The sequence below is a fragment of the Aquarana catesbeiana genome, linkage group LG04, assembly GCF_042186555.1.
Source record: "Aquarana catesbeiana isolate 2022-GZ linkage group LG04, ASM4218655v1, whole genome shotgun sequence".
NCBI classification, from domain to species: Eukaryota; Metazoa; Chordata; class Amphibia; order Anura; family Ranidae; genus Aquarana; species Aquarana catesbeiana.
Window position 1 is genome coordinate 108973023 of NC_133327.1, and position 17121 is coordinate 108990143.

General features: G+C 41.9%; 1 protein-coding gene across 1 annotated transcript in view; it reads left to right on the top strand.

Moving 5' to 3' along the window:
• Window positions 1–17121, top strand: part of PXDN (peroxidasin) — a 233388-nt gene that overhangs the window by 133333 nt on the left and 82934 nt on the right. Inside the window, exon 4 of the mRNA XM_073625451.1 lies at window positions 11547–11618. Within this exon, the coding sequence (XP_073481552.1) occupies window positions 11547–11618 (72 nt within the window). The remainder of the gene's footprint in view (window positions 1–11546; window positions 11619–17121) is intronic.

The window sequence follows — 17121 nt, forward strand, 5'->3', positions numbered from 1 at the left end:
CAGTTTGGGCCACACATTAATAATTTCCAATGGCCATTTGCTAAATCACACTTCTCTCATGTTTCTAAATGCCAGGAACCCAACTTCTTTTTTCACTGCAGTCTAGTCGTTTACTATAGTCATGGAAAGCATCTCTCCACAGTAGTACCTATGGTCTTTGGCATAAATGACATATGTGAGGTAAAATTTGCCTTGTCAAAAGAAGTTTATTGAGTATACAATGTTATAAAGATACATAAAGTAAGTTTACAAGGATCTATAAAGTAAGCTCATTGTTTTACAGTAGGGTTTATATAGGTAAATATCATGAAATTTCAAATATTAAACATTGGGTTCACGTAAACCTAAATTAAAGATATATATCATTTCCTTAGTTACTTTTGTAGGTATTTAAATGATTTATACCTACTATACATATTGTTTACAAGTAGAGTGTATATAGGTCAAATAAATTCTGATAATGAGCTTTAATCGTAAGGTGGAGAAAGGGAAAGAGAAAGAAGAAAAAGGGTTGAAAGGTAGAGGTATGGTCCACAAGGTTGTCCCGCTCGTCAGTTTATTATTCTTTTTAGTTCTCTTTGAAGCCTTAGAAGTGAGGTAAAATTTGAAACTCCCACCAAAATTTCCAATCTGCTCTTTCCTTGTTTGTAATATAGGTGGTCCTCCAGATATTGTTCTCTCAATACAGATCTGTTTTTGTTTGATACACACCTTAGGACAGCCTTCCTCAACCTTTTTAACACTGGAAAACCCCTGAAATAACTTTCTGGTGTTAAGGAACCCCTGCTAATAGATATTGTATCTACAGCTGATGGTTCGTTGTCATAGTCAGCAGGAAGCATCCTCCCACTTACAGATTAGTTCAATAGACAGTGATTACTTATCTGAGAGAATTTACTTTTTAGATGGACTTTTTAGGCATAACACAAGTATATATTAAAAGTATATTTATTACAAAAATAAAATCAAAACAATTACATAAAATTTCATAAATGATTCACAAAATGTGCCTATGAGCACATTTTTTAAAAATTTGAAGAGGTAATGTGTCATAAAAACTCAGCTTTTATGACACACTACCTCTTCAAATTTTTCAATATTGTATAGTGATCGGTTTGGTCCTCCGATTTTTTTCGATTGTTATATGTATGTAGGTGGTGCGTTGTTTATGCTCATAGGCATAATTTGTGAATACTTTATGAAATTTTATGTAATTGTTTTGATTTTATTTTTGTAATAAATACCTTTAATATATACTTGTGTTATGCCTAAAAAGTCCGTCATCTAAAAATTCTATTTTTTCAATAATCTAAATTATCGGGACGTGGAAATTTATACAAAAGTGTCGTATCCACAGTACCACTCTGTGGTGATACGAATTTTTAATTACTTATCTGAGAGGTAGAAATTGCTCAAGGAGCCCCCTAGCAACCTCTGGAGGAACCTTGGTGAGAGCTTGCTGCTTTAGGATGTGGCATGTTGGTTGTGCTTAACTACAGCTGTGCTTGTGACAGCTTTGCCTTGTATTTTGAGTAAATGAATTCACTTCCAGGTATTGGAAGTGCTCGTTGCAACATGCAAACATTTTCTGACTTTGATCAGTGAAATTGTATCCCCTGTCAATCATCATGTACAATATTCTTGTGCAGAATTATTGAGTCTATTTCCATGCCTCTCATTGTTGGAACTGATTCATTGCTTTTGTGTATGATCACTATTGCTTTTCCTTCTCTCTCATGTCTAGAAGTCTGGACCATTTAAAGTTAGCGATGATGGAGCTCACATTTTATGGGGCTAACTTTAGGACCCTAGGCTCATTAAAAAGTTTTACTGTGCTGGGATCCTGACCTCTCTTCATGTTGCTGGGATTTCTCACTGGCTTGCAGCATTCGATCTGACTGAGCAGATATTGTTCATATTCGTGGTTCTCTGAGTGCAGAAAAGCCAGAAATACTTGCCCTGTGGCCATATTTACATCTCATGTAAGCTTCTTTATTGATGGACGTGTTTTCACTTTTTTTTTACTGATAGAACGGTGTTTACACTTTTTATGCTTTAAGTTTCCTATTGTATGATTCCAAACCACAGTCATTTCAAAGCTATGATTCATGATGTATATCTTGGCTAGCACTTATTTTAGACCCTTTTGTGTGGTATTGCTTTAAATGTGATAAAAGAAGTACATGAAAATTATGTCTCCAAAAAAGTACTTGGAAAGGCAGGTGTTCACTAATGAGTAACATATTTTATAGACAACCTATCTTGTGTCAGCTTATGAAAGGATACAACTCTTTCGTCTTAATTTAGTATAAAGGTACAAATTTCCTTTGGCTTTTATCTGAGGTTGGCTTTCATCTTAGAGGTGAGTGGCCCCTTGTGGTCTGAAATAACTGCCCTTTCACTTGCCTGACCTCATGCTTATATGTAGTTTCCTAGCTCTATAGTGTGCATAACAGTATCAAATAACAGAGTCTCATAGTTATGTAGGCTGTAAAACACTTTGGGGCCCTGTTTGTGATTATTGTTATTCAAATGGCAAAGGTTAATTATGGAAGAGTGTTAGTTATAATCTACCCAACTGTCATTCAATACCCTAGTGCATTGCTGTGAACGATGGCAAACTTTTCCACAACTCTGTACAGTGACCATATTTAAAATGTAAAAATAGTGGAAATTACTGCACTTCGTGATCTAAATTGAAAGGCTGCAATAGACAAAATATTATGTTAAATCTGTGGGGTAAAGTGCTGCACTCAAGTGTCAGTGGTTCAATGACGGGAACCACACAAATGTGGTCATAATAAAAAATGTGCTAAATGTAACGTGGATACCACTAGAGGTTAAATGTATGACCTAATAACCAATGTATCAAAACAAATGTTACATATAAATGACTGAATATACATAACAAATATGTGAAAAGAAACCTCCACATAAGTGGACTCTAAAGTGCAACATGCATGTAGGGGTGATAATAGTCCCAAATTATACAGTGCAAACAGTCCAGTGTTGGATAACAGATGTATATATACATTTTCAAAGTGTGGAGAAATCCTGTGATAGTAGACAATTCCACATAGGACCCTAAATAGATCACCAGGAAAGTGATATCCACCACCAAGGAACATATATGCGCTTACTGGAAAGCGTGGACTAAGAAAACAGGCTGACAGAGATAAATCTCCACAAGAGGGAGCGTGGCCTAGACATGGCTGAGTGAGGCTGCTTTTTCTTTGAGCTCCCGGCCTTTTCCAGAAAAACCCGGCTAACTATACCTTGCCAGAGGCATGCAATCAACCAAAAGGCACAGAACAAGAGCATCTACACGGGGGACACCCGTTGGCAGAAGCCCAGGAGAAATTCGCCGCTATTTCAAGCAGTTACAAGGTCCGTCTCCCGGAGCCACAGTAGCGGCACCACGAGGTCTCCCACGAGGAGAGAAGCAGAAGGTCTCAAAACAGGTTGGAGCTTACACCCCTTCTAGCTCCCGGGCTACACCCGAACGCTCCTCTGATACCAGTAGTGGATCTCAACGGGACACGATGGCATCCCCACAACCACCTGAACCCATCATGTTTGACCAAGACATCCGGAATCTGCTACAGGCTCTCCCCACCAGAACGGACATTGAGGCGCTCATCCTCAGACTAGAGGAAACACACCGACGTGACATACAGGAGGTAAGAGGAGAAGTATCGACCCTAGCAGAGTGGGTGTCCACAGGGGAAGCCTCGGTATCTTCATTAGAAGGCAGAGTATCAGCTTTGGAGCAAGCCAGAGACCAGCAACGAGATTCTGCCATAGCCTTACAGCTACACCTGGAGGATATTGAGGACCGGAGCCGTAGGAACAACTTGCGGCTCCGGGGGATTCCGGAGGGGACAGGGTTGGAGAGCCTCGGGGAGACGGTGAGGGAGATCTTCCACACTGTATTAGAGGACCCTGGACTTACAATTGAACTGGATAGGGTGCACAGGGCTCTTGGCCCCAGGTCTGAAGACCCAAACAGACCCTGTGATGTGGTGTGCAGATTACATCGTTACACTCAGAAGGAAAGTATTCTCCGCTGGGCCTGGGAACATGGCGATGTGGAGGTGGGGGGTATGCGGACTAAAATACTACCGGACTTATCAAGGGCAACTTTGAGTCGCAGAGCCCTCCTCCGCCCTCTCCTGGATCTTACTAAACAGAAGGGTCTAACGTATCGCTGGGGATACCCTCTGTCAGTGTTGTTTCCCAAGGACACAGGCACCTTCTCCCTTCAGCGAACCAAGGATCTTCCAGCTCTCTTCAGATTCATGGAAGCGGAACCAATCCAGGTTCCGGACTGGCTCCAGTTTCTTCCACGTCCAACTGGAAGATCGGGTCCCTTAAGGTTCCGCGACCCCCTGCCTCCGCGCCAGCCAAGGAACAGGAGGAGACACCGGATGGCCTCGGAAGGAGAACCACGTGAGTAGGCCAGCGGCCATTCATCCCTGTCCAGCCACCACTACTAAGGCCAATGCGGGTAGCTCCCAGTCCCTGCACACAAGGCAAGGTCTTCCGGACAATTATCCCTGTCCTTTAGGGGGGGAGATCAGCCAAGTGACAGTACCCTGGGTGCACGTCCATCCCTCCCCCCCCTCAGTGTGCAAGCCTACACGACACATGGAGTACAATGGTGGCTTTTCTTACCTAATGCCTAATTTTGTCTGCCCCAACCCTGCAACTGTGTTATGGAAGGATTCTCTGGGGCTTTTTTACTGAACTCTCCTTTTTGATTACAAGTATAGCCCTACCTAAGGAACTTCGGGACACTTCCTTTAGAGGCCTTTATTGACTCAGAGGTCGCAGGAGACAGAGAAATGAAGGGTCGCCAGGGGGTGTAACCCTCACGGAACTCATTATACCCTGCACCTCATGGAAAGAGGAACACAGCTCTAAATGTGCAGGGATGGGAAACAGCGTATGGTAGAAGGACCTCGTCACTGTTAAGCAACCACTGCCTGCATTGTAACGGTGTGGTGGAATCAGGCTCTTACACGCTAATTTTAACTACCGTTACTTTCAGAGGGGGGGGGGGACACCCTAACTGTTCAGCTCCTACTTTAAGTGCTGTGACAGAGGAGGATCACTTAAATATCTCCTGGTGGGTGACATACTGCTCACAAGCTTTTTGCCTTATCCTGCATACTGGAACACTATTACTTTTAAGGCTGCCCGTATTACATTACAATGCGTTACATTTCATTTTATTTCATTCCATTTCATTTTACCCTATTTTATGGTATTTCATGTTATCTCAATGCACTTGGCTCGGCCGATTTGTAATGCTGGATGGGGATGGGATTGTTACTCATACTATTTTACCTGTTGGGGTTTTATGTTTATGAAACCGCTTTTTGTTTCTAGTAATGTTGGCTCCATTCTTTGCCTTTGTCTGTGTATATGATTATACCACCAGTACAGATGATATCTCATTGTACACCTGCCTGCTTTATTTCCAGTGGTACATCGAAATCACACATAAAAATCATAAATGGCCAGGGGTGGAAGGAGAGGTTCGGGAACTCGCTTCCCGGCTCTGTCTATCCACCATCCCACATAGGACTGCGCTCCATTCCCAGCTTTTTTGATTGGGGAGCGTAATAGCCAGTTTGGCTACTTTAGCTTTTTTTCTAAGCTGCACACCCTAGTGACAGCTTCCTAACTTATTCCTAAACTCTCAGTTGGGTCTATCCACCCTCATCTACTGACTCTACCCCTCTCAACTTCCAGTCCTTCCCCCCCTTTCTTTCCTACCACACCCCCCCCCACACACACACGTCCCTCGACCCTCAACGCTCTTACAACTCGCGAACATGGTCATCCTAAACATAGTTTCCTTAAATGTGAAGGGCCTAAACACACCCGAGAAAAGATGTATGTTGCTTCATGACATGCGCCACATGGGAGCTGACATCGTGCTTTTGCAGGAAACGCACTTTAGGGAGGGGTCCCTACCGACACTTCAGAACAGATTTTACCCAGTGGTATACCATTCAAGGTACATGGAAGCTAAATCCAGAGGGGTCTCTATTCTAATTTCAGCAAAAATTCCTTGGTCACTCACAGATGTAAAATATGACAGAGCAGGTAGATTTCTCTTCCTAAAGGGGCAGATAGGTGTATAAGTGACCTTGGCTAACTTGTATGCCCCCAACACACACCAAGATACATTCCTCAAACGACATTTTAGACCTACTTTTGCAATTCTCAGCCAGGCAATTGATCCTGGGCGGTGACTTGAACGTCCCCCTTACACCATCAGAAGACACTTCCACTGGAACGTCTTCTACCTCGCGAGACATGCGTAAACGTATCGGTTCGACACTACATGCCATGCAACTGATAGACGCGTGGCGTCTCTTTCATCCGGGAGAAAAGGATTACACCTTCTTTTCTAAACCACACCAGACGTATTCTCGAATCGACTACTTCCTGATCCCTCACAGACATCTACAAGCGATTAAAGAAACCACAATAGGTTCAATTACGTGGTCAGATCACGCCCTTATAACACTGCGTTACTCTCTCTCAGACTCCCTGTCGACGCAGAGACCACCATGGCGACTGAATGAGGGACTGCTGAAAGACCCAGACGTACTATCAGAGGTAATTAAGGAAATAGGTCACTACTTTACTTCTAATAACACCCCTGACTGCAACACTGGTCTGGTATGGGAAGCGCACAAAGTCGTTATTAGGGGGATACTCATCAAACATGGCTCACGACTTAAACAACAAAGGACTGCACAGCTGAATACACTACTAAAGAAACTAGAAGCACAGCACAGACAGGCGCCCACCAAACAACTAGAAATAGAACTAGACTCAGTTCGTATGCAGGTCACTGACCTCTTACGATACAAAGCAAAAGCGGCAATACAGATTAGCTGAAGAAAAACCTATGAATCCGGTAACAAATGCGGGAGGCTACTGGCCCAGTCACTCCGAGAGCAAAGACTAGCGTCATACATCCCCATATCATGTCCCCCACGGGACAGAAGGCTTCCCTACCCCAACATATAGTGCAAGAGTTCAGCTCCTTCTATTCTTCTTTATACAATTTGACCGAGACACAAAATACCCCAGAAGCAACTGCAGATTACATATCGTCATCCCTTATGCCGTCCCTCCCAGAGGAAGCTAAATCGCTATTAGATGACCCCATTACCTTGCCCGAGCTACAAATTGCATTAAATAGTACCAAACCGGGTAAAGCTCCAGGCCCAGGCGGCCTTACCATCTCCTATTACAAGACTCTACTTCCCTCCCTAGGCCAACACCTGGTCAGACTTTATAATGGTCAGGGCTGAGGGGAAAAGGTTCATAGATCCACATTACAGGCACAAATCTCAGTTATACCAAAAGAGGGCAAAGACCCAAGTCAATGCGGGTCCTACCGCCCAATCTCTCTCCTGAATACGGGTCTGAAACTCTTCACAAAGCTCATTGCCATCAGACTACAGCACCACCTCACTTCACTTATACACCTAGACCAAGTCGGCTTCGTCCCAACTAGGGAAGCTAGAGACAACACGATTAAAGTCCTCAATCTACTACATGTTGCTAACAGCACAAAGACTCCATGCGTATTTCTTGGGACAGACGCCGAAAAAGCGTTCGACCGGGTTAGCTGGAAGTTCATGTTCGCAACGCTGAAACACATAAGATTAGGAGACAGAATGTTGAACTGGATAACCGCGGTCTATTCAGACCCAACGGCCAGAGCTAATGGGGTAATCTCTGAGGTCTTCCCAATTACTAACGGGACCCGGCAGGGATGACCACTGTCGCCGTTGCTCTTCGCGCTGTCCCTAGAGCCCTTCTTGTGTCACATTAGGCTGAACCCAGACATTACAGGAGTAAAAGTCAACAAAAGTCAACATAGAGCTCCCTGGTGCTACGCCGCCCTTCCATCGGATCTCAAACGACACCCGTTAATAGGAAACACGGTTCGGATTTGTGCACAACTGGTTCATTCTTCCTCCCTCTTTTCCCGTGACTCACCACTACGGCCCATATTGGGTAACCTTCTATTTGAACCAGGCCTGCGGGATGGGAGGTTCCGGGAGCTGAGGGAAGAGGGACTGTATCAAGCCTCACATTTCAGCACTATGAGCAGGTGGAAAACGACCGCGGAGCTGTCTGACCCAGAAGGACAGTTCCGACTAGATTTTCTGAGAGTGTTGCAGCTCCACCATTTCCTACGCAGTTTGCCACCACCCAATGATATCAACCAAACCCCCACGCCTATGGAAGAACTATGCATGGGGACAGGGACCTTGCTACACTCACTCTCACTAAGCGTACCATCGGGGGAATGCCAATTGCAGAGCCTCACCAAGTGGGAAATAGAACTAAACTGCCATTTCACAACCAGCAAAACACAACACATTCTGAGGTTTACACACAAATCCTCGTTATGTAGCAAGATCCAGGAGACAAATTATAAAATCCTCACACACTGGTACAGAACTCCAGTGTTACTTAAAACAATTTTCCCCTCGGCGTCAGATGTTTGTTGGAGATACCAAGAAGAAAAAGGCACACTCCTCCATATTTTCTGGTCCTGCTCCCGGATCCAGAACTTCTGGAGAGAAGTCCGCCAGATAACCCAAAAATTCACAGACTGCAATGTTCCGGATGACCCGGCTTATTTCCTTCTGCATGCTACTGACACCCCTGCACGGATTTACAAGAAATCAGTCATACGCCACTTATTAGATGCAGCAAAGGCATGCATCCCACTCTATTGGAAGTCCCCTCACACACCGACCATAGCCTTTTGGCTCAAAAAAGTTGAAGAAATAAACCAGATGGAGGACTTAATCCTCACAAGCCAAAACAGACAAACGTATTCTAAAACTTGGCAACTATGGAACATCTTCAAATATTCAGATGAGGGGTAAGCCCTCCGAGGCAGGTGAATATCATTCTGCAACATGTGTTTAGGAACAGCATACGACAGGTGAAAGCTAACATACACGTTCGTGAATTACTACCCTTGTCTCCACCCCCCTACCCCCCCCCCCCCCCGTTCATCCCCTCCCAAACCCTAACCACCCCTTATTCTTTTTCTGCTCTATTCGGGCTCTGCCCACTACTAACCTGCTCTTCTCTCCCTGTTATTCTTTCTTTTAAAAATATAAAATGAACAGGGAACTGCTCACAAAGGGAACATGATATCCTGACATATAATCAAAACACAAGGCACACAGCCAGATAGAGGACTAGTGGAAGACAGGTTATGTGTCAGGCTACAGGTAATACAACCAATAAGACAATTAACACTGCTATACCTTTCCCTGCCATACACGTTTATAGAAAAGAGATGCCTCTTGTATCGTTTCATGCTATTGTAGTGTACTTAATATATTTGAACCTTTGACTTTATTGATGTTAAACGTGACCACACTATTGTTGTATGTCCCGGTGAACCGTTTTTCTGATATAAATAAACAATTAAAAAAAAATCTCCACAAGAGTAATCCGTTAGGTGGCTGCAGGGGTTTCACACTGTCAGGCTGTAGCTGAGATTCCACTTTCTCGGTAATATCATATGGTCCAAACATCCAAAAAAACGAAATGTCTCCACATAGTGTAAAACCGTAAGACTGCAAAATGTATTTAAGTAGTACAGAGCACTTACAATCCATCAGTAGGTTTAGTGCTCAAACAATATAATTCATTGTTATAACAGACATGTGGTTCGCAATGGCCTGGCTTGAACTCGATCTGGCATGTTTCGTCTAATAAGACATCATCTGGGGTTATTTATATGTAACATTTGTTTTGATACATTGGTTTATATGTCATACATGTAACCTCTAGTAGTATATACGTTACATTTAGTACTTTTTTTTTTTTTTAATAATGACCACATTTGTGCGGTTCCCTTCATTGAACCACTGACACTTGTGCGCAGCACTTTATCCCACATATTTAAAATGCACAGAGCTTATTTATATAGGAGTAGTATGTGCGAACATAGGTAGTGTCTAGGTAGGGTTTATTCATTGCAGATATGAATTAAAGTTATCTTTTTAAGCCCTCGTTCTTACTGGCACTATCCTGCATTTATGTGTTAAAGGACATTTCAAAATGCATATAAAACACATAACGATTTTTCAGTGGTGCCGTACAAGCTGTGCATTTACCTGCAGTTAGTTTCCCTGCATTTAGAGAAAACAGAATTCTGTGTATCTAGGATATTATTGAAAATTGAACGTGGCTAAACACGTAAACACATGTAAATACGGCTAAACTTGCTTTAAAACTGGAACATCTGAACACAGGAAAAAAGGGTCTGGGAGCATAAAAACTGTTTATAATTGCCAGATAACTTCTACTGGGTTTAGAAATGCTAAATGCAGGATTTTACATGTGAATGAATCCTGAAATAGACTTCAAAATCATAAAAAAAGAAAAAGAAAAAAGCTCCTGCCTTGCCCTTTTCCTTTGCAGTATGAAGTATTTTTCTCCTGCTCTTCAGGTGTTGTTTAAATTCTATTTATGTATGATTTTGGCAAATTAGAGTTGATTGTAACTTACCACATACAACTGAATTTATTCTGTAATTTTGAAGACATTTTATGACTCATCTAATTAGCTTCCACAGTTCTAACAAGTGTCGGGAAAATACCCCATCTCTTTAGCTACACGGATAACTCTGCCACCCTGTACAGTCACCCTGATGTCATGTAATATTCCAGGTGAATGTGACCAACTACTACCAGCTGTACCATGACCTGGATAAATAAGACCCTCCACAGATACACTATATTTGTATCGGAGCGGAGGAACTTGACTGGCCTGCACTTAGTCCTGACCTCAATCCGATAGAAAACCTTTTGGATGAATTAGAGCGGAGACTGCGAGCCAGGCCTTCTTGTCCAACATCAAGGCCTGACGTCACAAATGCAATTCTGGAAGAATGGTCAAACGTTCCCATAGACACACTCCTAAACCTTGTGGACAGCCTTCTCAGAAGAGTTGAAGCTGTTCTAGCTGCCAAGGGTGGGCCAACTCAATATTGATCCCTACAGACTAAGACTGGGATGCCATTAAAGTTCATGTGCGTGTAAAGCCAGGCATCCCATTACTTTTGGTAATATAGTGTATGTTTGGCCACTTTATATTGTATTTTAATGAATCCAGTACAGAAAATGTTCTCTTGCACCATAAATAAATTGTATTCCGTATGTTCGAGTTAATGTTATGTGTTGTATTTTGCAGTGGTATTGTTAGGTTTCTGCAAAGCATCTTTTATGTCTTTTTTTAAATTGTACCTGTTTTCTTTATAAGTTATGATCCCAGCGATGTATTTCACTCATAATGTGGTGTTACCTTGAAAACTAAATTTGTGATCCAACTGAAAAATGATTAAAAGAGGGTTTGTAGGGAACAGGTACACTTTAACACTGAACGCCATGCTTGCTGCTACTTATCCATGCTCATTGCCATTTGTGTATGTTGCTTTTTATGTGTGTATGCTAATCCTTCCTGATTGTTTCTTGTTTCAGCTATTTGTACAAGAATGAAATCCAATCCATTGACAGGCAAGCTTTTAAAGGACTTGCCTCTCTAGAACAACTGTAAGTGTCACATTGCATTATTTTGCATGACTACTATTTCTCTCAGTCATCAAGAGAAAAACATCTATGTGCCCTTCCTACTGCATGTGTCTTTTTGTTCCCGCTAAGGGGGTGTAGCAAGGAAGGCAGCAATACATTTTCGTTCTAACCTCTGTGCTCTTATTTCCTCAAAGTTCTGATGTCTCCATCCCTTTGGGTTGTACTGGTCTGTGAAAGTTCATGGCCACACTAGATCTGTAGCTAGCACACGTTGTTATTTTTTTTTCAATTACTTTAGTGGATGATTCATTAAGAAAGAAATCTGGTAAGAGTGTTTTCCCATCATTACAATTGACCTTTCCACAAATACGTGCCCAATAGACTATCTGTCAGACAAATCCCACATGGAACTTTGTAGGACAACACCCAAGAAGATGTAAGCCTGAAGCATTTACCAAGGAATTGTTAGACACCTAGGTGGGGCTAAGCATTTGCATCCATGCCTTCCACACCCCCTTAAAGTGAACTGGTTTCTCTGGTGTTCTCCTTTACATCAAAAGTGCATACCTGCCTAAGATTTCTTTGTCAATAACATATGTGGATCCTCCCACATTATCAACCATAGTAAACTCACCATACTATTGTTCAATGTGCCTTGGCACTAAATCCATCCATTAAGCTATAATGACACTTATATAGCATTGTTATAGATGAATAGATGAGTAACATTACCGAAAGGGCTAAAAAAAGCTGTGGGACCCAACATGAGGTAACTTAAACAGTCATAGAGGTTAATATGTTGTATAAATTGAACATCCTCTGTTAAACTTTTGATCTGTTAGTCTTGTGTCTGTGTATTAAGGTCATGTCATCTTTGTGTGTATTGTATAGGAAGTATTGTGTACATACAGACTACCTGCTCAGTGCAATGCATTTGGTGCTAATGTTCATAGCCCATTCACACTTTGTAAGTTGTCATGTGTCTTTGGACATAACCCTTTATTTGCAATTGCATCTGTTCAGATCAGTGCAAGTTGCAGCAATTTTGAAACGTTGCATGCATTATTTTGGTGCAACTTTTGAGTCTACTTTGATCCAGAGAACGAAAAGTCGCATCAAAGTCTTGCTCCAAAGTTGCACTGGAAATTGTGTAACATTGGAGACGCGCTAATGTGAAAGGAGCCTTAAGGTATACTCTCATAATGTTTAGCATTTGCATTTAGACTGATTCAAGGGACACAGGCTACCTGCAGAATATCTGTGGTTTTCATTCTGGTTTTCATTCTGGTATTCATTTTGGGCTGCTGGCTGTCCCTCTATCCATCTATATCCTCAAGTTGCATATACAGTCGTGCTCATAAGTTTACATACCCTGGCAGAATTTGTTTTCTTGCCCATTTTTCAGAGAATATGAATGACACAAATTTTTTTCTTTCACTCATGGTTAGTGTTTGGCTGAAGCCAATTATTATAAATCAACTGTGTTTACTCTTTTTAAATCATAATGGCAACAGAAACTACCCAAATGACCCATATCAAAAGTTTACACACCCCAGTTCTTAATACTGTGTATTGCCCCCTTTAACCTCAATGACAGCTTGAGGTCTTTTGTGGTATTTGTGGATGAGGCTCTTTATCTTCTCAGATGGTAAAGCTGCCCATTCCTCTTGGCAAAAAGCCTCCAATTCCTGTAAATTCTTGGGCTGTTGTAGGGCTGGGGAAAAAATCGATTCAAATCTTGAATCGAGTTGAGAGGTCAAATCGATTCCAAATTTAAGCAAATCGATTTTTTTAGATTTTTTTTTTTTCACCGCGCCGGCCCTGAGGAGCTGTGGGCAGGAGTTTTTAGGTGAGGCCGCGGCTTTGGCCTAGTCCGCGAGGCCGGACGCCGCGGACTAAGCCGAAGCCGCGGCCTCGCCTAAAAACTCCTGCCCGCAGCTCCTCAGGACCGGCGCGGTGTCCAAAGAAAAATTTGCATCTTGAATCGAGTTTTTTTTAAGAAAATCTCTGAATTTTTTTTTTTGGAAAATCTCCCAGCCCTAGGCTGTTGCATGAACTGCACGTTTGAGATCTCCCCAGAGTGGCTCAATGATATTGAGGTCAGGAGACTGAGCTGGCCACTCCAGAACCTTTACTTTATTCTGCTGTAGCCAATGACAGGTCGACTTGGCCTTGTGTTTTGGATCATTGTCATGTTGGAATGTCCAAGTACGTCACATGCGCAGCTTCCTGGCTGATGAATGCAAATGTTCCTCCAGTATTTTTTGATAACATACTGCATTCATCTTGCTAACAATTTTGACCAAATTTCCTGTACCTTTTGTAGCTCACACATCCCCAAAACATCAGCAATCCACCCTCGTACCTTTCATCATAGGCCTTGTTGACTCCTCTCCTAATGTATCGGTTTTGATTATGGCCAAAAGGCTTAATTTTGGTCTCATCACTTCAAATGACTTTGTGCCAGAGGCTTGTCTCTGTGCTGTTTGGCATATTGTAAGCGGGATACTTTGTGGCATTTGCGTAGTAATGGCTTTCTTCTGGTGACTCGACCATGCAGCACATCTTTCTTCAAGTGCCTCCTTAGTGTGCATCTTGAAACATCCACACCACATGTTTTCAAAGAGTCCTGTATTTCACCTGAATTTATTTATGGGTTTTTCTTTGCATCCCGAACAATTTTCCTGGCAGTTGTGGCTAAAAGTTTAGTTGGTCTACCTGACCGTGGTTTGGTTTCAACAGAACCCCTCATTTTCCACTTCTTGATTAGAGTTTGAACACTGCTGATTGGCATTCTCAATTCCTTGGGATATAAAAAGATATCCTTTCCTGTTTTATACAGTTCAACTACCTTTTTCCGCAGATCATTTGACGATTCTTTTGCTTTCCCCATGACTCCGAATCCAGAAATGTCAGTGCAGCACTGAATAAAAGATGCAAGGGTCTGTCAGGAGTCCAGAAACTCTGCGACCTTTTATACACAAATGCTAATTAGAAGCAAACCGATCACCGGTGAGAATGGTTACCTTTAATAGCCATTCAAACTCCTTTGTGTCAACTTGTGTGCTATGCTATTATTAGGCCAAAATCACCAGGGTATGTAAACTTTTGATCAGGGTCATTTGGGTAGTTTATGTTGCCATTATGCTTTAAAAAGACTAAAAACAGTTTATTGATAATAAATGGCTTCAGCCAAACACTAACCATGAGTGAAAGAAACGTTTTTGTGTTATCATTCATATTCTATGAAAAATGGCCATGTTTAGCTGTTTATCACATGCATATTTTCAGGAAAAAATATACAAAAATTAATTTTAGTGTGCACAAATGCAATATTATACCCAACTTTTGATAACATTTATAAAAGATGGGGTTGTGTTGAGTAAATAGATACCATACATGTCAAGACTCAAAATTGTGTGCACCTGTGAAATAGGGAAACATTGTGGTACCTAAAACTTTTCATAGGCGACACTTTAAAAGCATTTTAGGTTATCAATTTAGAGTTAACCAGGACTTATGGCTTGAGCTCTCACTTGGATGTTTGCATACCTGTGTGTTACACTCGCTGTTTACTACTACTACTAGTACATTTGCATTTGCTTGTGGGGGGGTGGGAATGCTTTTATGTATGTATTTTTTTAATTACAATTTAATTTTTGTTATTTTACTTTTTTCATTTAAATGGAATAACAGTGGGCAGTGATGGTACTCTTTATAAAGACATTAGGGATCTAGTAGACCCCCAATGTCTCCACTGCAGCTAATCAAGCACAGATTGTACTTGCTTTACTGTCCCCCAGCTACAGTAGCCAAAAATGTGACAGCTCTGAATTTAGAATAAAATACTCATTGCCTCTGGGTGCATTAGTCACAGAGGAGGCCGAAAAATGTATCTCTCCTCTTTCTCCCACTGTCTGGCCAGGGTACTGCGGTCGCTGCTTTTTTGGAAAGGGTCAGGAGCTTTTTTTTTTTTTTTAAAGCAAAACGGTGCATATTTGGTTCAATAAACTTCAATGGAGAAGCTGCAGCAAAGCATGTAGTGCATTTTTGCCGTAATCTGTGCTTTTTGATCCACCCAACAACAAATGGGCAGAAAAAAAACATAAAGGATGCAAAAACGCATCTAAAAACTTGTGAAACATGCATCAGAAAGGTGTGTGCAAAAAGCACGGCAGTGATAGATCAAAAGCAAACTGCATAGCTGTGAACTGCACAGCTGTTCCCTCAGTGCAGTGGTTAATTGCTTGTTTTTGCCTAGGGGATGGAGAACTGAGATATACTAATCTTCCAATCCTCCCAGCACAAAACTGGTCCCTATGGCTCCTGCCTCTTCCCCCCACATAAGGACATCAGGAACAGTCCACCGCTGGATCGTAGGGAAGAACTGTTCGCTGGTGGAACAGATTATTTGGTAAATATAAGCTTTCTACTCGCCCCTGGACAAAACGAGCAGTTGACACTTGCAGTACAGGCACAACCCCACTGCAAGGGGAAACTTTATCTTTTGCCCAGAATTGGGCCTTAAATACTTTGGTATTAGAAGTATTCTTTTTAATAACAGAAAGTTTGCTGTGTTGACTGAAAATGTTTCCTCCCACCATCATATTACTGTGGGCTTTTCAAATAAATTCTCAGAAACTTCACATTTTTGGGGGGATTATAGCTGTAAGCCCTTTCCATATAAAACGGAGTGATTTTTATTATGAATGTATGGAATCTACATCTAAGTCGATGTTTTGGCATTTGGATGAACTTTAAACCTCATAAGAAATCTGCTGATCTCCAAACTAAGTCGAGCAGGGGAGAAACGCAGCCATATGGTAACATATAGCCTTGTTATTATTTTTGACCTTCATTTTAGCTCTGGTTAGTTCTAAATTTGTATTTGCAGGGAAGTCATATCCAGATTACCTTTGGCCAAATCCCAACCAAAAGTCTGTCTGCTACTTGTACAAGTTACAATGTAGAACATGAAATATGCTGTTTCCAATGAGGACACAAAGAGCAATATCTCAACAAAGGTTGTTGTCCTGCTTCTCCCTATCCTAAGCTCAGTTTAACCACTTCAGCCTCGGAAGATTTGGCTGCTCAATGACCAGGCCATTTTTTGCGATACGGCACTGCGCCGCTTTAACTGACAATTGTGCTGTCGTGCGACGCTGTACCCAAACAAAATTGACATCCTTTTTTTTCCCACAGAGCTTTCTTTTGGTGGTATTTGATCATCTTTGCGGTTTTAATTTTTTGCGCTATAAACAAAAAAGAGTGACAGTTTTAAAAAAAACACTATTTCTTTTTCATACATCATGGGACATAGAGTTAGGCTAATATTCATTACCTGCTGGGTTATACTTCATCTCAGACAGGAAGTGATCCCCTATATAACCCCTCCCATACAGGAAGTACTTCAGTTTTTTACCAGTGTCTGCAAGGTGGATGGCACGGTTGTTTGAGCTCTCTGAGCTCCAGGTCTTTAGTCCCACAAACGGTTCTTAAATGAATCAAGGGATTGACCGATCGG